Source organism: Simochromis diagramma, unplaced genomic scaffold (genome assembly GCF_900408965.1).
Source record: "Simochromis diagramma unplaced genomic scaffold, fSimDia1.1 OVJJ01000603.1, whole genome shotgun sequence".
NCBI classification, from domain to species: domain Eukaryota; kingdom Metazoa; phylum Chordata; class Actinopteri; order Cichliformes; family Cichlidae; genus Simochromis; species Simochromis diagramma.
The window spans coordinates 2806842-2830940 of record NW_024387414.1 but is presented as its reverse complement, the minus strand read 5'-3'; the positions used below and the strand labels follow the sequence as shown (position 1 = coordinate 2830940).

Sequence of the window (24099 nt, the reverse complement as noted above, 5' to 3'; positions counted from 1 at the left end):
GGGACTAGAAAAGCGCTATACAAATACAGGCCATTTACCATTTTACCATCCCTCCCCCCCTTTTTCTTTTTTTCCTTTCCGTGTTGTTCAAGTGTGCTCTGCTCCTTTGGGAGGATTACTGAGGAGGAGCACGAGGAGGTGATCTGGAGAAACATGGTGAAGGGGCAGAGCCAGCTTGGGGGAGAAAGAAAACACTGAATGAGAAGACATGAGGTCACATCTGGGTCATTCTCCAGCAGAAGGAAAAACTATGTGAAGATTTAATAAATGTATGAACAGATGTGATCATCTTGTAAAACCAGAACATGAACAAATTAAACTACAGTCCTCACCCAAAACAGCACAGTGTAAAGCAGGCTCATGATTAAATGACAGCCTCCCGAAACAGACTGTATATAGAAGATGGGAGTGATAATCGTGTCAACTCGCTGGTCAGTAAAGTCCAAGGAGTAGATGTGACTCGGGCACACTGCTATGGAGGACCACAAGAGCCGCACACATCGAAATAAAGAATTCTGTGCTTAAATAAATTGTACAATAAATTATGCATTTGTAAATTCATTATTTACAGAATTCTTTATTTCCATGCGTGTGGCTCTTGTGGTCGTCCATACGCCGCACCCTGCATAGCAGGAGCTTTTTCATGATGAGGCCGCCACAACCTGAGGCACTAATTAAAGCAGAGAACGAGAGTGTTCACCGTAGCTAAAAGCCTGGACCCGAGCTGGAAGGGAAAGACTGTCGCCCCATTTAAAAGAAAACAAAAAGCAGTGGTCAGTCTGAGAAAGTAAGTAGAATTTTATCTGTCAGCACGAGTCTTTGGGCTTAAAAGTAAAATTACAGATAAGTTTCTGGGAGCTCACCGAAACTTGTTAATGATTGTCAATGAAATATTTTGGTGTAGTATTGTAGTATGAATGCCTGGAAAAACCCCAAACAAACAGACTGTAAAACCTGCAAAATATAGTTCAAAACCCAAAGTTTATGTCCTTCTTCAGTCTTTGCTGGGCCGATTCTGCCCCCCGGGCTTCATGTTTCACACCACTGAAGTAGAGATTGAAGAGGGGTGGAGATTAAAAAAATACTTTGAACTTTCAGACGTTTTCATACCAGGAACAGAAACCAATCAATCGCGGCTGATACAAGAGAAAACGTGATAGTTTATTCATTACAACCATGAAACTTGGGTTAGACCATAAACACATCAGGAAAGTGTTTAATGAGGTTTTAAATCACTGGATTAAAGAATCTGTTTCCCCTCAGGCTTCTTTTTCTAACCTCAGTTTCTTTAACACACAAGCTTTGGCTGTCCATCTTCTATCTACAGTCTTTGGTTTGCAGCTTCATATTGCTGCATTGTTGAATGCGTCATTCCAGCGTGCTGAAAACCCACAGAGGCTGCTGTAAGTGTTAGAGAGCAGCTGTTTAGCATGCAGAGCGGAAAAGGAAGGTGTTGCTTTAATCTGTGGGAAATGAAGGGTGTGGAGCCACTGCAGGTGTAGTGGGTGGACGTCCAGTGGAAGAATATAACATGAGGCATGAGGAACGTGACAATATTGTTGCGTGGAGTGAATGAACAGACTGCGAACACGTCTCTCTTCTTAAAAATCTTTATTAATTATACAAGCGACACATTCAACCATCAATTTAATATTTTTATAAAATGCTTGTCTTGCTCTTTAAGTTAAAACAAAGTCGTCATCTGTTTGTGAATGAAACAAAAAAAAAAAATGTGAAGAAGCTTTTCACACAAACTGACCTGAAGTCAGCCGCAGAAAGAAACCATAAAAACACCTCAGTGCCAAAAACACCAAGACCGACGCACACTGTTAGTCCTGTAAACACACACACACACACACACACACACACACACACACACACACACGTTTGTACCACGTAAGTGATTTTAGGTTTTAATCCAAGTTTGTTTTTTTTAACATGTGTGATTAAAATTTTCCAAACTGAGCATTAATCGGTTTGAAGACCACGCCTCCACGAGGGCCCGAGTCCGTGTGACCACGCCTTCCAGTCCGTGCCATGTGTTTTGACCTGATGAGCCCACGTTCACCTTGAATTTAAATAAAACTATACAACTGTCAAGTTTTTAAACAGACCACCTTTGTGCCGTTTGTGACGCTGCAACAGCAAACTCTGCAAACTCTTCAACTCTGTGCAGGTCGGAGTGCAATTCAGCTTCAGGATGACAAATCTAACAAGAACCTGACCTTTTATTTGCAACGTATTCCTCTGATAATCCTCAGAACAGCCACTAAATGGACCCTGCTGTTTGATAATTATGTCAGCTGAGCTTTCTATGAAGTACATTTGCCTCCAAATCCATCAAACGCACTTTCATTTACTTAGGAAAACAGGTTTAAAATTGTAATTATATTATGATATTTTCTAAAGTCTCACAGTCGCCAGGTTTAAAGTTAAAACAGACCAGTTAATGAGCTAAACGTGAGGATATTTCACACACTTCAATAAGTTAAATATATTCACCAGCCTGTCGTTTCTATTGAATTTTAAAGTTTACCCTCGCAGCCGTTTCTGCTGAACTCTTCCTGATCCTTCGCTGACAGTTTTTGGCTGTGAAATAAAGAATTTGAGGCCATCCAGTGACGAACCTTTAACAGAAGAGTCCATCCTGTGAAAGACGACAGTGAAAATAAAGCTTAGCTTTGCATAAAAACTGGACATGCAGAGAACTGGAGCCTGGATCACCTGACAGCAGCGGTAAAGCCCACCAATTAAAAATGTTTTATGTGCCGGATGACTTATTTCCCTCGATTTCATTTTTGAGGACGGGCGTTTGGACGTGGCCAGTAAAACAAACTCGGACTGCTCCCATGCCAGTTTCACTCATGATGTCATGTTCAGACTCAAGCGCGTCATCTCACCGTTCTCACTGGCATTAAATCTGCATCCACCTTTGCAGACGTGCTCCGAAACTACACTGTTGTGGCTCCCTTATTATATACTTTTTACACTTAAATTTAGGAAAAGTTCATATTAAGAACAGCTGTGAAATTTTATTCCCAGTTTATAATTTAAGGAGCGAAACTGTTCCTTCACATCGCTGATCGTCCGTTTACACGCGCTCTAAAGATTATGGTAACACTCCAGTCCAGCAGGTGGCGGTAACGCAGAAGACCGAACAACAAAAATGAGCAGGTACAAGCGACGCGTGTCGGAGAGGCCATGCTCGACTTAAAGCAAACACACAGACTATAAACTGGGGAACTTCCCAAAGTTATCTTAAAGTCAGTGAAAATGTAACAAAATACCAAAAGTTTCAATTTAAACTAATCACCAAAAAACCCAGAAACAACTTTCAAAACAACAAACCGCCGGCCTTCTAAAACAGCCGGGGTGGCGTGCCCGAGCGTGCCACGTGTTCGAAACCCAGAAACTGTTTTGAGACCTCGATGAGCTCGAGCCGAGAGTCAGACAGGAAGAGACACACAGACAGTGACACTTCAGAGCCAGCGGCGATTCAAGTTAAAACAAACACGGGAGCAGTTCGAGAGGTCGAAGGCTTTTCTCTGCTTCTGCTCGCATTTCATTTATCCGACTCTCACACTTTCAGTTCTGGACGGACACCTGACAACGACACCTTAAACTCATTTCTCAGTAAGACCGCAGCTCTGCGTCCAGATTTCCTCGTGAGCATCTAAATGTTTCAAAGCTGCAGGAAACCAGTAAAAATCTGTCACGCGGGAAAAATTCTTCTCACAACTATTTCTACATCAAAGTGTCCGAACAGCTGCGGCAGATGTGCCGGTGGAGGAGTCTCCAAATGCAGAGCGCACGTCTCCCGACGTCTGCTGGAGCCGCTCAGCTGGTCTGGGTTCAGTCTCTGTAATCAATAGTTCGCCGATTTATCGATCAGCTGCAGTCGCAGCTCAGACTCTGTCTCCTGCCGTCTTGTTGTTGAGTCCCAGAGCCTGAACCACGTCCACACTGAGGCCGCTCTTCAGAGTCCTCCTCACTGAAACGCACAGAAACAACGTCAGCATTACAGGAAGCTGGGGCTCAACTTTCTTCTTCATTGATTTTGATTCTTTTCACAAAACTCTTCAGAAAATCTTCAGCCCAAAAATAAAAAGTTAAAAATATCTCCTGCCTACGTCTTAGAACAGACCAAAGAGGAGGCTCGGGTGGACCAGCGACTCCCAGCTTCTGCCTGATAACAACTATTTTACTTGGAAGAAGAAAAACAGCCATTTATCTGCTCCTAGAAGAGAACGCTTCAGGAACTCGTTCCTACAGGTCTTCATAACACGTCTTTCTGTGCTATTCCACACATATTTCTCTATTATACCATCTTTCAGCCTTTTTCTCAGATTTATAGTGTAAATGTACTAATTACTCATGTAATCTGCACTAGTTTCTTGCACAGTGTCAGTTTTAGTCATGCAAATGTAAATAATCATCATCATCATCATCTCCTCGAATCTGAGAAGCCAGAAGCTGCAGATTTGTGCGTCTTTTGCTTTAAAACACCTCGTGAAGGTCAAACACTCCAAAAATGTTCCAATCAAAGATTTCAGTTTATCGCACTGCCGCCAAGTTACTTAGAAATGAGTCTGCAGCCTGCGAGCAGCAGTTCATCGTGTCCTGCGCTCAGCAGTAGGATGATGATGATTATCTGCTGCTGTGGACAGATTTACTGAGGAAGTGCAAACAGTGATATGAAGCTGCACAGATATCAGCTTGTTTTGGACACACAGCTGCTGTTGTGTCTCCACGCAGTCTGAACCAGACTGAAGCTCAGAGGACTCGACCTTCAGCAGGACGGGTCCCTAAACCTTAAATAACACAGCAGGGGAACGCGAGGGGCAGCCGCTTCCCCTCGCTCAGGTTTCGCTTTTCAGGTCGTCCTTTGGAAAGCAGCGTTGCGTTCGTCAGTTTAAACTGTGAGTGGAAAAAAGTGACTAAAGTAAAACAAAAAGAAGCTTTGAAGAATTCTCAAAAGCAAAAATTTAAACATGAGTGAAAACGTCTTCAGCTGTGTTTGACCAAAATCATAAAATTCACTAAAATTAAGTAAACAAATACATAAACGTGAAAGATTTAAAAAAGAAATGTGGTTTTTCTTCCGGGTGCCCCTCAGCAGGCTTCTGAAAGTTAGCCAGTTAGAAGAAAGCATGTATGGAGGGCGGAGCTTAAAGAGACAGGCGCTCATTTCAGACAGATGATGAACTACATGAGACTCATTTAAATGAAAATGCTGATTTTAAGCTAATAGACTGCTTTTGCAGAAATGCACCCTGGGAGTTGAAGTCACATAAACATGTGGCTCAGCAAAGCCAACACGCTAAACGCTCCGCCCACAAGTCTGCAAGGTCACAAAAAATTAGGCACGTCCTCGCACTCACCATCTGATGACGTCACAGCGAATCAATATTAAGAAGTAAATTCATACTCACGTGACTTCCTATTCTGTCGGGACCGCTTGCGGTTCTTGGGGCTGGACGATCTGCCGGAGGGATTCTGGGTAACAGACTTGACGAGTCGGTCCATGATCTCATCTGTGGCGTCGTCCTGGGAGCTCGTCTCGTCTTCTTTGGCTAAAGACATCTTGGGCGGATCCACCCTGCCGAGACCTGAGGACCAGAACCGGAACATTAGCCACGAGCAGGAACGCGATAAGGAGCAGGGCGAGGGCGCCTGGGTGTTCCCATCCCCAGCTGCTCGAACTGGTTCAGAGTTTAGTAGTATTTATCCCAATTTTCTAACTTTCGGCTTAATTTCAGTGTGACGCAGCATCTGCCAGACTCACTAGACGTCCGAATATTTAACAGTAGAAACGAAATTAATTCAGAGCGTGCCGAAACAATCGCTCATTACGTTAGTTTGTAAATGAGTCATTATGTTGATGGAAATGTTCGGAAAAGAAAACACTGCAGTTTCTTTTTTTCATTTTAACCAACCAGAGTAACTCTGAATGAGCCCTGAAGGACGTTTCTACAGCGTCCGGTGGAGCGGCGCCGGCCGCTGATGGCTCTACTCAGATTTAAGCAAAAGAAAATGATTTCACTTTTTTCTCTGCAGCTCCAGCAGAGGTGAAAATATTCAATTTTTCATGCTTTCCAATAAAAAAGAAAAAGCTGATTTAGCGTGTCTGAGTTCAAATCATGATGCCGTCACATTTTTCTGCGTCCTCACTCACACACACTTGACATAAAAATGTGGGGAATGTCGTGCTGCAGACCGGATCTCAATGTCTGATTTTACTGGTTGAACGCTCATTTCTAGCAAAAGCAGCACGAGCCTGACGGCCTTAAAGTTAAACTGATGCTGGAGGTGAACGTGGCGCTGACAGCCAGTTATTGTGGGAGTCGTGTGGAGGTGAAGAAAGCTGCTGGTCTTACTGCGGACGGCTCGGGAGCGCCTCAGGCCTCTCTGATCACAGTTCAGGGTGCTGCTGTGACTGATCAGCAGGTTCTTCATGTTCTCATGCTCCTCCTCCTGATCTTGGTCTGCCTCCGCTGCCATAGAAACGGGGGACGGGCTGTCCGGACGTGACACCGCCCCTGAAAACTTTTCCGTCTGAGGACGGGAGAAAGAGGATAAGCCCACTTTAGAATATAATATCTGTAAACAGTGATTTAATCTCTAGATTGTAAATGTTTTCTTTTATTCCTCTGCAGTTCCCCGAGTGGCCACTGGAGGCATACTCCAAAAGTGAGTCACTCCCCATAGACTTCCATGTTAAAATATCCAACTTTACAGCAGAGTTAAACACATTTACAGCCTGCTGCAGAAAAATGTTTTGGTCTGTGAAGCTGATTTCCTCCTTTGCAATAATCACACAGGCAGCGAACTGATTTATACCTCGTCCATTTGAATTTAATTAAAGCCTGAAGATGGAGGCGTGGCGGCTCTGATTGAGAGGTGTGTTTGCAGTGGTTTAAATTGTACTGAAAGATCATCCGAGAAGTTCAGTGAGATTCAACCATTGTGTGAATCTGCTATTTAAAAACTACAAACCTGGGAAGCTAGAAGTCTGTGGGCTTTGGTGCCGTTCTCTAATTAATACAAATATTTGATATTCTATGTAGATAACGGTGTTAACTGATTGGCACTGGCTTAAATCAAGTAATTCAGATTGTGATTCTGTTGCCGCTGACCTCTGACCCCTCTGACACGCAGGGGAGAGTCTTACCTCGGTGATCATCTTTCCTCGGGTCTTGGTGCGCTCTCTGTGAACTGCGCGTTTCCGTTTGATGGTGAGCACTCGCTCTCTGGTGGTGCGATATTCCAGAGCGAACTCGCTGATGATCCGACAGAAATTTGTCACCTTGACGTCTCTGACCGAAGACGACGGCTGACCCAGGAACAGCAGGAAGGAGTGGAACCTGGAGGAGGAGGAGGTCAGTGCATCATCATGCCGAGGACAGAGAGTGTGTGTGTGTGTGTGTGTGTGTGTGTGTGTGTGTGTGTGTGTGCTGATGTGTCACCTGTTGATGACTCTCCTGTGGACGACCTTCAGGATGATGATCCTCTGCGTGCAGTCCTTCAGGAAGTCCGTTAGTTTGTTCTTCAGCGCCGCTTTGGTTTCATGTTTGGCCACCACCTTCAGGTTGTCCCATGATGCTTTGCAGCGTCTCTCAAGCTGGACCAGGTTCTCCGACAGCAGCTCAAAGTCCACCTGGAGAAAAAAGTAAACTAGTCAGCACCAGGCGATTTTACATCAGGGCGGCGTGAAGGTGAGAAGGACTGAATTGTACTTTGGCCGAGCGGGTGATGGCGGGGATCTCAGAGTAGACGTCAGAGGATTCTGGGTAATTTTCCACCACCAGGTTACAGGTGTGATGAAGCAGAGACTGACGGTGAACCGTGTCCTTCACCTCCACCACTTTCTCCAGGTAACTCAGCTCAAAGCCTTTAGCCTGCGCGCACACACACACACACACACACACACACACACACGACGATGTTTGATCTCCGCCTGAAATCTCTAATCTTGACTCTTTGTTTAGAGGAATAACAAACTGGCCCTCGCTGTCAGAGATAACGTTTGGATGTAAACAAAGCACCGTGCACGTGTTTGAGATTCTTACCCATCACAGAGGCGTCTCATTGGCCAGATCTAAGATCCCAGACGAACTACCGCTTGAAGACACGTAACCAAGGTAACCAAACCCCACCCATGACATGATCCAAGTAATTATTAGCACATGTGAAAAGTACACTACACCCAGTAAAGTAAAGATACTTGAACTAATAGATCATCACCATCCAGCAGTGTCTGTTGTGACACAGGTCACTACTGCATTGCATTGTGGGATATTATATTACAACATTCCCACAGAAATAGCTTGGACGTGGTGTAGTGTCCAGCAAAACAGCCCTGCAGCGCTCTGTTCTTTGTGACTTCAGTGAGGTCAAACAGCTGGGATCACTTCCTGGGATCAGTTTTTCTGACTCCACTGATTTATCAATGATAAATTAGTCCATCAGAGGATTTGAATAAATACAGATGTAGACAGATAGTATGTGCAGGCTTTTTAAAGGCCTGATTCAGAGTGCCAGCACGTGGAAATAAAGCTTAAATCAAGCTCTTTCAACCTGATTTTATCTCACTTTTAATAACGTGCAAATACATAAACACAAACAAATCAAAGCTTCAGCCAAAAGTCCGTTTGAGAGCACAAACCTCCCTCTTGACACAGTACTGCAAAGCCTGAGCTTTCCCTTTAGAAATGTAAAATGCTGCTGCTGTGTATTTATTCTAGCTTGGTTTGCTAGTCTGTAACCTTTACAGTTTAAACTGTGCAGTGATGATGAGGAAGATGGCGACGACATCCTAACAGCGCCTCCAATCCCCTTCTGTTAGGGCAGCAAACACGATGCACAGCCTCTGGAACAGCCCTGCTGTGGTTTATGTTCAGTTCTCTTTGATGTGATAAAGTGAGGAGGACAGCAGCTGTTAGCAGACCTGCTGCTACATCCTTTTTAATCAGCCATTCAATATTTTAAGCCCTGGTTCATTTACTGTCACAGATCATAAAACTCTTCCTAAACACCGATGTATTCAGCTTTTATAAAGAAGTCGGGGAATAAACAGCTGCTTCCATCTTCCTGTGAGTAACCGTGCATACAGCCTGTCTGTGAACAGCAGGGTGCAGTGAAGGAAACGTGAGGCTGTGGCTCTCGTGTTGTGTAGCAGCTGCTGTCAGCTCAGATTGAAGCACCGCTGACCTCCCTGCTGCTGACTGGCTGCAGTCAGAGTGCTGTCACATGTCGCTGAACCACCAGGGAAAAGTGTTTTTAACCTGACAACCAAACTACTCTGTGCAGCAGCTGTTCAGTTTATTTGGATACGTCTGGAATATGTTATCACTGCCTGCTGCAGCAGTAAAATCCCTCATATGCAAGTATGTTTACTTTAATGACGTGTACAAACTGCACGTGAGTTTTTCTAACCATGGAGGGATTCACATTTCCTGCTGCGAGAGTTGAGAGTTTCTACACCTCTTGTCATGCTCTGTGTGTGTGTTTGTCTATTTAGACAGCTTTGTGGGTACAGTTAGGGTTGTGTTAGGGTGAGGCTGAGGGTTAGGCTGAGCGGCTAGGGAAAGCATTATGTCCTCACTAGGATATCAAACTAGAATGTGCATGCGTGCGTGGGGTTGGGTCCCTCCTCACGTTGGAGCTGTTGAGGAAGTTTCCGATGGCGAGCAGCGTCGCCAGGATTCTCCTGAAGGTCTGATTGGAGGCGAGCTGCTCCATGCCGAGCTTCAGGTCAAACAGCGGTTCGGCTATCTCCTGCAGGGGGCGACACAGTCTCAGCATTGCAGTATAACAGCCTAACTATAATCAGATCCAGTTTTTCTTGCTGAGCTGAACTCAGGTGACTTTCAGGTGTAAATCTTCTAATGATCTGCAATCAGCTCGTTTACCTTCTCCAGAGCCTCGTAGTTCAGTTTGAAGGCCCAGAGCTGAAGGCGGGGGGTCAGGCCGTTGATGGAGGCCAGGGTGAGCAGGAACTGCTCTGCTGTGCCCAGAGGGAGGTCGGGATTGGCGAGCTGAGCCTCCTGGATCTTCTGCTTCTCCTCCTCTGTGGGGGTCATGGTCAGGATCTTCTGCTCAGGACAGAGAGAGGGCCCATAGCGTTAAAGTTGAAGATGAAACAGCAGACCGATCAGACTGTGATCCGTCCGCACACAGGAAGTCACCCCTACCTCGATGCCCTCTTTGCTAATGGCGAACTCGTCGAAGCTGAGAATGGCCGACTTGATGACGTGGATCGCTGGCAGGACGGTCATACCGATGTTGATGGCGTTACTCCTCTTTGAGTCCAGAACCAGAATCTCAGTCTTCTTGGTCTCCGGTCCTTTCTGCACACAAGCGACATGTTAGAAACGCGACGAGTGCGACAGTTTTCCTGCTCAATAATTCCTCCTCCAGCTTTGGAAGCCGCTCGCGCACGACTAGCAGTGTCAGCGCTTCCTGTGATGTCACAAAGTTACAGTAACACTTCTTAACAATCATCACTTTTAATGGTAAACTGATAGTTGGTTAAACTAAACACACTGATCATGTTCATTTTCTGTTTAGCATTCACTGCTTGTTTAATTTGTGGTTTGAGTTGAAACATTAAGTGCAAAAGTGAAGGGATTTTACAGCCCGCTGGAGCCCCCTGGTGGTCAAACTGTGGCAGACCGCTTTAAATGAGCTCGTATGTGTTTGACATTGGATACTCTTTCTGCAGCCCGCCTTTTTACAGCCTCTCGAGTGCATCTCATTTTGCTCTCTGTGGGTCTCAGGCAGGGTTTTAAGTTTTTTTAAGAGAATCTATCATCCACCCACCTTGGTTACAGTGAGCTCCTTGCCTTTGGACTCAAACAGATGCTCGAGGCGGGCGGTGTCCACCGCCACCTTATCCAGAGACGCCCACACCGTCCCCCGACCGAAGCGACACTTCTTCGGTCCGTCTGCCTGCTTCAGCTCCTTCCAGAACAGCTTCACCGTCTTCTTCTTCTTCTGAGAGGCCTCAAGAAGAGGAGGAGGAGGAGGGGGGACACCTGGTGGAGGTGGAGGAGGAGGGGGTGCGAGGCCTCCTGGTGGAGGAGGTGGAGGAGGAGGGGGTGCAAGACCTCCCGGTAGAGGAGGTGGAGGAGGTGGGGGAGGAGCCCCCGGCATGCCAGGAGGGGGAGGAGGGGGAGGGATTCCAGAGAGGGTGAAGGATGAAGCGGAGCTGTCGAAGGTGTCTATGTCCAGGACGTCGATGTCCTCCTCGTCCAGCAGGTCAGAAAAGTCCAGGTCCTTGATGCGTAGGGAGGCGGCGCTCGGCTGCAGCTGGTCCCAGGCGTCGTTGGAGCTGCCGGGGCCTAGCGGGGTCATCTGGGTGGTGTCCAGACTGGCGGCGTGCGCCTCGGTGTCGATGCTGCTCTGGTGCCGGATGTAACGCTTCTGATGGTGGATGGAGACACATTTATCAGCTTTACGTTCAACCTTCAAACTGTTTCACGCACACGTGAGCCAAAACATGATGCGGCCCCGCAACTCCACCTGCTCTTTAGCACCAACGTGAAGCCAGCGGGCCTCAAACTGGAGCCACTGATGCAGGCGGGTGTGGGAGGGGCTACAACAAGAAAGCAGCACCACTTTAATAAAACAGAGGAGCTGCAGCAGCATGCTCTCTGTTATTATTGCACGTCATGACTTGTAGAATAAATTTCATGAAAAGCAAACTCTGATTTGTTCTCCTCGCCATGAACGTCACGTCTCAGAAATGAGCTCAGCACTCGTTACAGGAACTCTGCTGAGCTCCTCACGACATTTCAGAGAATCTCTAGAGTCCTGTTGGAGAGGTTCAGCTCCTCACCTCAATGTTCTCATAGACCCAAGAAACCCGACTTATCCAGACCATCATGTTTTGGCTCATGCCTGTACAGTAACTCGGTGCATCAACTAAAACCCGATTCACTTTAAAGATAGATGCAGATAAGTGACTAAAGAACGAAGGATAAACCGAGTACAGAAACACTGCTTTTAAAAACCTGCGGATCCGCAGAGAAGAAGAAGAATCTGCAGACAGAATAACGTCCTTCATGTTCTGACCTGTTCTTCAGCCAGTCGGGCTCGTGCCGCCTGCGTTGAGCCTTCCAGACTCTCCAGCTCTGCCCTGCGGGAGGCGCTGCTCTCGTTGGAGGTGGAGGTGGAGGACTCTGCCGAGCGCGCTTTGAAGCTGGACAGACGCTCAGTCACACGACCCCGAGCAGCCACATCGTCACCTGCTGGGAAAGGGAACGAAATCACAAAAGAACAGAAGAACGTTTTTGCAACTTTATTAATATATATGACAATAAATAAAGTCTGGGATGTGCAGCGAGCTGCAGAAAAGCGGCTCTCTCACCAGGCACGAAGCTCCTCTCTTCTTCATTGGTGTCTGCAGCTGCAGAGGGGCTCATGGGTCCCGTCTTTGAGTAGAGCATGTCGAGCATGAACTTTGTGTCGTTGGATAACGTGCTGCCCTGTCGCTGCACAAGCGCTGCTGCAGACAAAAACACTGGTTTTTAAGTTTATGCCAACAGACTGATTCAGGAGAAGATGTGTCCTGCAGTTCCTGTCTCTGCCTGTAGAGGGCAGCTGTAGGCTCTCACCTGGGTCATCCTGGGAGTCTGAATGTCCGTTTGTTTCCAAACTGCTTGATGTTGAGTCTGAACACACACACACACACACACACACACACACACACAAAGCAGAAGAGTGGCTGTCAGCTCACACATTCACTTAATCTGGAGTCACAGGAGCAGCATTAACACCATCACACAGTAACAGAACCACGTGTACATCAGGAGGCTGTGTGCAGCTCTGTGACTGTAATGTGAAGCTTTACCGTGACGTGACGGCACTTCGGCTGCGCCCTCGTCCGCTGTCCCCTCCAAAGTTGACGTTACGGCATCATCAAGTGAGGGCAACTTAATCTCGCTCAAGTCTTTAGTCTTTCGCTTCCTCTGCCACTGTTGGGCAGCCAGGATGCGCAGGAAGGTGTCTCTGAGAAAAGAGAGAGGAGAGGGGGGAAGGGATTAGACCTGATCCCAGACTTAGAGGCTGCTTTGAGGAACCGGGAGGCAAACTCTGGACTTCTCGCGTCAAGTTAAAGAGGACCTTTTCAGTCTCTTCTCTTATTTCCCGTCTCCTTCTGATTGTTGCACTTTTGGACGTCCAAAAGTGCAACAAAGGTTTGGCCAAAGTTTCAAATAATTAGGTCAACATATTTAAAAGCTCAGGTGCTACTTATGGAGGTTTGCCAATCAGGAGGGTGGGAGGCAAATTTAAGTGGAAAAGGTCCCCCTTAAGTTACTTTAACACCGAATCATCGCAGTCAAACTGATCTCAGATTCATTTTTATTCTCAACTGCAAACCAAACCAGATTAAACACCAGCAATTAGACTCCACCCAGAGTTAGAAAAGACAAAACCAAACCAAACTCAGGACCGGAGGACGCCGTCAGCCCCGCCACCAGCAACACACCCCTCCCCCCACATCCGACTCCGCAGCACTGAAACATCCCACCGGTGCAGATTTATGACTTTAATATGTCAGGATTTGGACGGACCGCTGAGCCGCGGAGCCAACAAACACACACAAACCCAAACACACAATTTTTATATGTTGTTTTTATTATTCAGTTGTTCTTGGCCACCAAAGAATCTCTTCTCATTTCAGCGTTCAGAGGTCCGCGCTAATTTAACATTTTCTAGTTAATTTTATGAAATGAGCTCTTTGGTCACATGAGGGGGTCAGTTTGGATGCACGGTAATCATAATGTGTCTGTTTGTGACAGCGTGCAGTTTCCTCATCTATGACTGGTTCTACAAAAAAAAAGGAAAAAAAAAAAAAAGCTGTGAGTAGGAGAGACTCACAAAACGATTGGTCCCAAAGTTGGAGCCGGCGATGGGCTCCTCTAAGAAAAGTCATATTTAGATAAAAGTGGAGCAGAAGCAGGAGACGCTTCTGAAAAGTCCAAACCACCTTCCAAACATAACCGACTGTGTTACTGCTGAAAACAGGGCCGTGTGGGCTGTTTTCTGACTCTTTGTGGTTGTTTTGCATCTTTTATCTGAGGTCACTTCGTACAGAGACACGGGGGTCCTGGTTATCGCTGCCCATCCACGCCTGTAGTCACTTTGAAAGCATAAAGAGTATTTTGTAACGTTTCCGTAGAATGTGCAGAAACTTTGCATTAGTTACATATTCAGACAGAAACATTATCATATCATCTTTGATTAGTTTAAAGTCTTTAATAGTGGCAGAGATTTGGAGGAGTCTTAAGAGGTTTCTCTCAGCCAAGTGGAGAGAAACACTTCTTATGTGAGAAATTGTTTTTACACAAGTTTTAGCTGCAGGCGCACTGAAAAGTACGCTATACCATGTATATCAATACACATGTAGTTAGCTTATTTGTACCACTACAGTGCAGTGGAGTGGAGAGCGGTACTTTTGGAGATGGAGCGGGTCCAGGTCCGGGGGACCGCAGAGCTGCCGGGTTCGGCTCTGCGATCGACGATCTGGGCTTCACGTCTGTGTTTAGTGGCTGCAGCTGCCTCCCAAAAATCACACAGCTACATTTTTGCTTCACTTTATGAGTTTCTATTGTTCTGATCTGAACCACGGGAGGACAACAGATCCAGACCAGGACCAAGAGAAAACTACAGCAGGGTTTGTGTGCTGGGAAATCGATAATCTACATTTAGCACAGAGATACTGGAGGCTTTGCTTGTGCTTCTCATTTGTGTGAGACTTGAGCTGAGAACATTAGAGACGGCGTCACTTTGAGCTTCTTTGATCCGTTGCTGCACATCCTGCTGCAAAATGTGACCCCGCAGCAGCTAAAGACCCCGACATGCACACAGACTGCATGTAACATGTGACAATGCATGAATGCATCCAACGCATGTTTCCATGCTTCATCCCGCTGCTACAAACAAGCTTCAGCTTTCTTTGAAGGAATCCATGTCCATCTACTCTGAGCATTTCCTTTTTTACAGTGCTGCTTTCTCTCTTTGGTCAGTCGACACAGAACGGCAGCCATCGCTGGCTGAAAGATCACGACGAGACCGTGCACGGCGTCATTACACCGAACGACATCGGCACGATTCTTTCACGCGGGTCGCCTCGTTTGAAAACCCAAAATGACATAAAAGCAGCAGCCTTAAATCTGCATTAAGGGAGTTTAAATGTCACTCAGACAGCGTCATAACACACAACCCAACCCACTGAGGTGATGCAGACACACACACACACACACACACAGGTGAGTTACCGTCACCTTGAATCACATGAATTAATCACTTTCCGTTGACTCACCTTTACTCCAAACTACAAAGAGTCCTAAAGTTGATTTCAGTGATGCCACACAACCCAAACACAATCACCAGAGCCCGACAACCATCCCTGCAACTCCCAGCATGCAGTGGGGCTGCACCAGTACTTACTCAAACTTCCTCAGCACCGGCTTGTCCTGATTTACATTACAGTCAACTGGGCTGTAGAGACACAATACACATCTGAGCAACACACACACACACACACACACACACACACCCCAGGTGCACCAGCAGGCTTTCATCATCCTGTTCAGGCAGCAGTTGCATGCTGGTAACCGGCTACTTTAACGTAAAACCTGCTGACAGGTGCTCAGCTGCATAAAAACCCTTAAAGGAGCCCCTTCAAAGTCAGACCTCTGTATATGTGGCCCAGCTTCTAACAATGAGACAATCCAGAGAATCAGGTAAAAAAGCAGAAACCGAAACCAAACAAATAGAGCCTGAAAAGAAAAGCGTTCAGCACTGAGAGATGAATGAGGTCAGTTAAAGGTTCCCCTCCTTTATCGAAGCACCTGAATCCAGCCTGATGTACAAAAGTGTTACTAGTCAAAGACTCATTTTATGCAGCTGAACACCAGACTGACGACTACAGACACACAGGACGATGAGGAGGAGCAGGAGGAGACGTGTACTTACCAGAAGAGCTCCTCATCCTCCCCAGAGCTGGGAGAGGAATAAAAGGAGACGGGGAAAAAAAAAAAAAGAAAAAAAAAGGAGCAGGAATTTTGGAGGAGAGACAAACAGACAACACATTATAATGTTATAACTGAAAGAGGAAGTGCGCCGAGAGTAAAGAGTAATAACGGCGAGAGCGAAGACGCTGCGGCTGAACTTTTTACCGGCTGCAGCCCTTCTTACTGCATCGTCACAGTTTTTATCAAACTGAAAATCAGAGCCAAAAATCATCTTTGACAAAAAAAAACTAAAAGAAAAGGTAACGAGACAACAACAACTTAAACATGGAAGAAAAAGTTCAACTAAAATGATCCAAAAAGATAAAAACGTCAGATTTTAAAAGATTGCAATAAAGATAATAATAGATAAGATAAAGAAACAGTCCTAAAAAAAGTATCGTTTTAGAAAGAAATAAAAACAACGTCAGGAAATTATCCAGGAAAACTGACATAATCCATCTCAAAATAATAATTAGGTTTTCCATAAAATTATCTGGAGGCTCTATACACGGGATTGAACGGGAAAACATCAGCCAGGAATTTAAACACAGAATATAATCAAGTTTTCATAAAAGAAAAATAATGAAGGTCACAGATTAAAATAACCCACAAAGTTCCAGAACAACGCTGGACCATTTAAAAGGCTAAACCTGATCCCTCCTGCAGTGATGACCCTGCACAGCAATGCCAGAGACGCGTGGTTTAACCGTCCGTTAAACAAACAAACAGAAAAAACAGAGCACCCCCCCCCCCCAAAAAATCAACTGATTCACTTACTTCGTCTTAGTTTTGGGCTCCGTCTTGTTGTCGAGCTGCTGCAGATTCGACTGGGAATTCTCGCGCAGAGAGAGATCTGGCGAGGATGGACTGTAACACACACACACACACAGAAGAGAGTGAGACTGCTTTAAAAACATTGCTCTCTGCCAGTTCATTCCACCACTGCTCTGTGTGTGTGTGTGTGTGTGTGTGTGTGTGTGTGTGTGTGTGTGTGTGTGTGTGTGTGTGTGTGTGTGTGTCTCCACGTCTGCAGCGACCATCAAGAAAATCAGTGCTACTGTCAGCGTCTGGCTGGTCAGTGAGGAACATGTGACCAGATGTTAGATGAACCCTTAATGAGTTCCTGTTACAGCAGGTTTTTCAGAGCTGTGTGGACAGCAGAGTGGATGTGACCGAGTCCACGGTGAGTAAGACTGAAAGCTAAAAGTTCAGCTACACCAGTTTACACAATAGTTGCCTTAAGCTTGTGTGGTATGAGAAATATACACGATAGTGAGAAACGCATGTTATTGGTCTGTGATTTTGCAACAAAACGTAAAATAAATAATGACAGTGATTGTGAATCCTAAAGGGACTGAAGGCATGGCAGCGGACAGAGTGCTGCAGGCAGCACTAGCATGACTGCACAGTGTTTGTTAGTCGACAGCAGACAGGCAGGAGTCCTGGTTGCAGGTCTGAGGTCGGTCTCAGTGCTACAGACCTGCAGTCGGCCCGATGCTCCTCAGAGATGGAGCTGGTTTTGGAGAAGAACCTGGACTTCCTGCTTAGACCCAGAGACGACATGTGGTGGCTGAGGAAAGAGCGACTCCTAGTGGTCAAGATGCAGGACAGCACAGCAAGAGAGAGAGAGAGAGAGAGAGAGAGAGAGAGGGGGGAAATCTGTGGTTAAATCAGAGACAGAACCGACACCAAGACACCCAGATGAGGGAAAAAAAAAAACAAAAAACAAACCCAAACAGAAAAAGAGCCCGAGATAAGAGGAAGAAAAAACATAACCAGAGGTGAGAGAAGACGTCCACGGTGGTGTGATTTGTTGAAAATCACCACAACTGGAAAATCCTCCTGATTATTCTGCCATCATGACAATAATCACCTTTAAAAATATTTACACCCGTTTTTAAATCAAACCAGTCACTTAAATAAAACAAGAAAACTTAGAAGCATTAAACTCTCCTGGTGCCTGGTGTGCAGTAATGTTTAGGCCAGGGGTGGGGATCTCCAGGCCTCGAGGGCCGGTGTCTGCAGGTTTTAGATCTCACCCTGGGTCAGCACACCTCAATCACATGATTAGGCCTCTGGAGAACTTCAAGACATGTTGAGGAAGTCATTTAAATCAGCTGTGTTGGATCAAGGACACATCTAAAACCTGCAGGACACCGGCCCTCGAGGCCTGCAGTTTCTCCAGGCGGTGGTACATGTTCAAATAAGGACCACATGAACAGGATGCAACGTTTCCCAGCAAAACATTCCTCTGCAGTGACAGGATCGCTGCTCCTCACGTCAGCTGTTTTCAGTGTTTCTGTTGTTATGGCTGATTGGTGTTTAGATTATAATATAGATCATGACGGTTCCACGAACTCGAACAAGTCTTGGTTGTGAACCCAGAATGACTGAAACCACTTTCCCCTCCGGCTCTGCAATGACTGAAACACGACTAACATTCAACCTGCCGGCGTCCCTTTAAACGCCCGTTTCTGCAGAGGCCAAACACGAGCAGAAAGGTTTACCCGCTGAGGACAAACATTCCTGCTGATTGAACTCACAGAAAAGCTGCTTCCAAACAAAACACGCCCCCCGTCTCCCCCCCCTCCTCGCTCCGTCTGTCGGGCTAAACTTGGTAAACTCTGAGCAGCGGGAGAAGGCGACGGCGCAGACCACAGCACCCGAGGGAGACGCAGTCTGACCGCTGCCTCCGATTAACAGCCGACACGGCGTTTGACCTGCAGGAGAGTCACGATTGCAGGAAGGACTTCAGGTCGTTTCCTCCCACAAACCTGCAGAAAAGCACGCTCGCACATCTGAACCTCCGCTACTGCCTCGATTTCAGGTTTCTACTTGGGCTCCGTTTAGCGAAACGTCTGGAGCTGTCGAATGTTCTAAGAGCTTCCTCGAGATTAAAGGTTACCTAGCTCTCATTGATTATTAATGATCAGAATCAGGAGGTAAAGGTCACGAGCAGAGTGAACTCACGGGCTTGGCGGCGTTTTTGTTCCCTGCTCCGTGTCCACGGTGCTGTTGGGGGACGGCAGCGGAGATTCTCTGCGGGATCCGGACGGACTGGAGGAGGAGCTGCTGTGCTCGGAGGCCAGCGGGGACGAGGCCCTGCTGCCGAGACCTGCCGTGGGGCTCGGGGAGGAGATGACCGGGGAGACTGTGGGAGACGCAGCGGGGGAGACTGTGGGAGACGCAGCGGGGGAGGCGGCCGGTGACACTGAGGAGTTGACAGAAGATGACAAGAAGAGGGTAGGAGTGGTTGGGGTGGTGGAGGGAGATGAGGACGTGGGCGAGGTGCGGGCGTTAAGATTCTGACTGGACAAGTGGCGGCGGCCCCTCGATCCGTCCTGCTCGCCGGTCGCCAACTTTCGTCTCTCTTTACGTAGGAGGGGGGAGGAGTCATCCACCTCACCGTCTTCGTACTTCAGAGTATTCTGCACACACACACACACACACACACACACACACAAAGACTGAGCATGCTCTAAGATCCCTCATATAAGGGGTAACAGAAGTCACATGACTGAATGATGATGGTGCTGGTTACAGACGTGCGGCTCATAAATTCAATGCTTCTCATATTAGCGCCATAAATCCTGCGATTGCTGCTCGTTACACACTGAAGCGGCATCACTGTGCACACATCCTAAATCTCGCCGTATCAGCACTCAATGTTGGGATGTTGTGCAAAATGCAAATAAAGCCGAGATGGCGCCACGATTTTTTATTGATAACAGTAAATGTTTTTAAAGGTTGAACTACAGCAGGGCAGCTGTAGCACTCAGGACCTGCTAGCAGGGCGCTTTCACCGAGAGACTTTCACTGAAAAAGACGTCTGGAGGCAGCACGTGTTCCTCAAAAATGTAAATTTATTTAAATCCCTGTTTTTTTTTTCGTCGTTACCTCGTATATGGTGAACTGCGTCCGCAGGTCTGGCTCCGTCCCCTTGTTGTTCATGTGTTTGCGGATGACGGCCTCCATCCCCAGCAGCTCCAGCTTGTCCGTCACATCGTAGAACGAGTCCTGGTCCGGGAGCGCCGCCAGAGTCTGAGAAGCACACGGAGGAGTGAGTTTGTACTTCCCAACTTCTGACCTTCTCGCTTACATTTGGAAATTTTGCTTACCTTGTTGATGAGTGTCATGGCAAACACGAGCAGCTCCGTGTCGGCGCCGTTCCTCTCCTCCAGGACCTCCATCATATAACTCCATGGCTTCACACCTGCCAGACACACACAAAAACACCTGATCATCATACGGCTGAGCACCTGGTGAAGCTACCCGCGTCACATTCAGGGCATCCGTCAGAGGAAGAGGTGATAGGTCACATGGAGCAGCTAATGAGAGTAAACGTTACAGACAGGTTATATGTGATCTTACATAAAACCATCATCTGCGTTTTTGTGCGCACCTCTCTGTCCAGCCACGGTGTTGACGGCTCTGATGAGCAGAGGGCTGTTGGACTCCGAGTACTCCACGAAGACGATGAACAGCTTCAGGGCAGTTTTCACCACCAGGCGAGACTAAAACAGAAAAACGTGTTGAGTGTTTGACCAGCAGGTGGCGTCGCACCGCTGCTCTGAGGTCCGAGGACTCACCGAACTTCCCGTCAGCGTGTACAGCCACTGCACCGTCTCGTTGTGGTTGATCACTCCGTTCATGCCGTCCACAAACAGCATGATCTGACTGAGAGCTGAGGACACACAGACAGATGGATGAGCGCTGGCGTTTCCACAGAAGGCTCCAGCAGCTGCAGACTATAATCTGCAGCGCTGACTCAGCTTTCTGTGGGTTTGCTGGACTTGTGAAGCCGAAGCTCCGTTTCCATTCTGACCGAACACGAGAGCATGCGCAGATCCGAGCACGCGGCCCCAGGTCTGCGCTTCTGCGCTGGCGCCGTCGGCACGTTCCCAGCGAAAGCGCCAAGTTTCACTGCTGCCACTGTTTGCGTTCCTGTCATTTGGGTGAAATTGTGCCTGCCGGGCAGAAAGTGCTGCAGCTGACACAGTAATTTACACATTTGTGCTTCTGGGCTTGTTTTTCCTTTTCCAGTTATACTAAAAGCTTCCAGCTGATCCAAAATGCTGTAATTCAAAGTAACCTCAGTAAGCTTTACAGCAAATCTCACCATTAAAAAAAACAACACACATCTACACTTTGCATCAACTGAACCAATATTCGAGTTAGTCTACTATAACCTGATATTAAATTAAACTAAATCAATTTTCCTGTTAAACTGAAGCTGGTGTTAATGTTCCTGTGTCACTGTAGATCTCCTAAACGCCCGAGCAGGTGGATTACCTGCAGGATTATGAGCTGCGTTAGACCAAAAACTAAATAGTCCTACAGTTAAACACACGAACCTTCACATCAGGCACGTTCACTGAGTGGATATCTGCTTCAGACAGGCTTCTCACAGATCTGTGTTCAGCCGTGTGACAGCTCAGGCACGATGAAGTTAGAGGAGCGTTTTTGGGATTTACAAATGCTTTTTCGCCTTATGTGATTGACCTCTGTGCTCTGAGCATCTCTGCGCACACGCAAACATTCAAAGGTTTCACAGCCTCCCTTTAATCCTCAGTGAGAGTCGGTGGAGTCTCACCTCTCAGGATGTAGTTCTGGTAGTTGTGGTCGGCCTCCGCCCCGACTTTAATGAAACACGTCAGCCCGTCAGAGGCCACGAACTCTGGAACCAGGTCTTTATCATCCTACAGACAGAAAAGACTCGTTTAGGAGACCGTTCCAGCCGGTGTTACAGAGACTCCTGCTGCAGAGGCAGTCACACTGCAGCTTGTTTTTAATACTGAAGTCAGACCTTTGTTCCCTGAGGTTGGCCTGCAAGGCAGCGGCTCCTCACAGGTAACAACAGCTCGCACAGACAGAAGCATGAAGCAACACATTAATATGTCAACAGTTAATCTCAAGAACTTCAGGCCCTTCACAGTTTATGTGCTGACCTTCAGAGTCTGTTTCACAGATATGGCTCATGTGACTTTTGTGCTGTATGTGTTTATATTATCTTTGCCGATAATATAGAAACAGGATGTCCCTGCAGCTGTTCTCGAAGCCACATATAATCAAACACACAAATATTTCCTCTATTTGCTTTGAATGCCAGTGCTGCAGCGTGGGGAAGGCAAGTGTTGGGAACGTGGTGTGAATGTCTATTGTATGCTTGACCTCGTGTGCCACTGATGAACTTTGATCAGGAACACCAAACTCAGCTGCTGCAGTCACTTGTTTTTCTAACGTGTGCGTTCTTGTCAGTCTGACTTTGTGTCAGTGTCAGCTGCAGTTACAACATTCATGCCAACGGCCACTGAAGAAATCTGAAGACTGTCTCATAATTACCAGATAATATTACAGGAACCAGCAGCAGTGTGACCTGTGTGACCCATTTCCTTTAATCATGCAGGATAAACAGATCCCAGAGGGCTGTTCGAATTTTTGTTTGGAGCTTTAAACAGCTGGTTTGCATTTAAGACGTTTTTACAACATCGTTAGCCAAAGACACTACGTCAGGTGGCTGCCATTAATTATTTCCACTTTTAGAGGAGATTCTTTTTTCTAATGTTAATCAGAATAAACCTAAAAAAAATCCACGTAGAAACCAGAGAAACTAAAACTACAGCCACAGAGCAAACAACAGGTGCAGGCGTCTCCCAGGCTCTAGCTCAGACTACTAGACTAGTCCCCAACCTTTTTTGCGCCACGGACCGGTTTATGCCCGACAATATTTTCATGGACCGGCCTTTAAGGTGTCGCGGATAAATACAACAAAATAAAACTAGTACCGGTAACCCGAAAAAAAGAAGATTTATTTATACACACGTAAAAGACCCGGAACTCCGAGTTAACGATAAAAAATGATTGACAAAATAACGCTGAAAACCGGCAAAAACCATAACCTGTAAGACCTGAGCCTCAACTCTCGCGGCCGGTAACCAAGACTCATGGACCAGTACCGTCCGAGGCCCGGGGGTTGGCGAACCGATGTACTAACGAAGGCAATCAAGAACCTCGCGGAGAGAAGTACAGTATTTTTTGGACTATAAGGCACATTAAGCTAAACAAAACAGTCAGATAAGTCAACTTTACTCAACTTGTTCTTTTTGCTTCTTTCGCAGCTTCACTGCGTTTATATTATGCTAACATAGCTGTGTTGCTAGCAATCACGTAGCACATCATTATATACCAGCTAGCCCAACTTCAGTAACCCTACAAACGTCACTGCTGTTTAGTTTTCTGTCTTCATTTATGTTGGAAGTGATAACAGAGCTGAATTTTTTCACAAATCTCTCAGTCAGAACATGCTACATCATGTTTAGGTGGAAGCTAGCGAGTTAACTTCCTGCTAACGTCTAACTCCGTTAAATGTAATAAATTCTGTTTTCATGGATGCCTGGATGTTAAACTTAATTGTTACACCTGGTAGAGCAGCAACGCTGATCATTTTATTAAAGACAAAAGAAATTGCACAGGTTTTACCTTTCAGTGATGCTGCAGTGTTTTGGACCTGAAAGGACGGAGTTTAGGACCCAGATTACTCTGGGAGACTCCTGACTATGGTAGCTGTAGTGCTCTGACAATCCATCAAGCAGTGCGGCTTCGTAGCTTACCAAAGTCTTACCAAAACATTTTTTGACAGATTGTTAAGCACCATGTAGCACATAAAATCTGTTCTAGGTCAGTGAGCACAACCAGAATTCATACATAAGGTGCACCGGATTATAAGGCGCACTGTCGATTTTTGAGAAAATTAAAGGATTTTAAGTGCGCCTTATAGTGCGGAAAACACGGTAAAATCATTTCACGTGAGTGTAAGCTGAGCTGTGCTTAAACGAGAAGTAAAGTTCTGACAGGTGAGCGTGTTACCTGGAAGAGCTGTTTGAGAGAGAAGAGGGACCGCCGGAGTTCTGGACCCTGGGAGTTGTAAAGTTTCTCTGAAACACAAGGACAGATGCAGGAAGTCACTTCATAACCAGTGGTGACATAAAAACGTCAATACTGTGGAAGTACCACAAGCCTGACTTCAAGTTTTAAGCACAGCATTTAGTCCTTAACCTACGAAACTTCCCTTAAACAG

The 24099-nt window shown here is 46.5% G+C and overlaps 1 protein-coding gene across 8 annotated transcripts in view; it reads right to left on the bottom strand.

The window, feature by feature from the left end:
* Positions 1–1596: 1596 nt before the first annotated feature.
* Positions 1597–24099, bottom strand: part of fhod1 (formin homology 2 domain containing 1) — a 49181-nt gene continuing 26678 nt past the window's right edge. Inside the window, exons 4-28 of one of the 8 annotated variants that reach the window (XM_040011471.1) lie at positions 23889–23956; positions 21616–21721; positions 20612–20706; positions 20425–20536; positions 20141–20235; positions 19920–20063; positions 18993–19450; positions 17503–17610; positions 16800–16889; positions 15985–16011; positions 15457–15507; positions 12854–13011; positions 12618–12674; positions 12371–12508; positions 12076–12251; positions 10822–11424; positions 10194–10349; positions 9912–10094; positions 9658–9777; positions 7737–7898; positions 7467–7657; positions 7172–7364; positions 6378–6555; positions 5433–5609; positions 1597–3991 (exon numbers count right to left, since the gene is read on the bottom strand). In XM_040011471.1, coding sequence (XP_039867405.1) covers positions 3906–3991; positions 5433–5609; positions 6378–6555; positions 7172–7364; positions 7467–7657; positions 7737–7898; positions 9658–9777; positions 9912–10094; positions 10194–10349; positions 10822–11424; positions 12076–12251; positions 12371–12508; positions 12618–12674; positions 12854–13011; positions 15457–15507; positions 15985–16011; positions 16800–16889; positions 17503–17610; positions 18993–19450; positions 19920–20063; positions 20141–20235; positions 20425–20536; positions 20612–20706; positions 21616–21721; positions 23889–23956 — 3932 coding nt within the window. In that variant the 3' untranslated portion in view covers positions 1597–3905. The remainder of the gene's footprint in view (positions 3992–5432; positions 5610–6377; positions 6556–7171; positions 7365–7466; positions 7658–7736; positions 7899–9657; positions 9778–9911; positions 10095–10193; positions 10350–10821; positions 11425–12075; positions 12252–12370; positions 12509–12617; positions 12675–12853; positions 13012–15456; positions 15508–15984; positions 16012–16799; positions 16890–17502; positions 17611–18992; positions 19451–19919; positions 20064–20140; positions 20236–20424; positions 20537–20611; positions 20707–21615; positions 21722–23888; positions 23957–24099) is intronic. The other 7 variants (XM_040011472.1, XM_040011474.1, XM_040011475.1 and 4 more) reach the window with 7 other exon arrangements.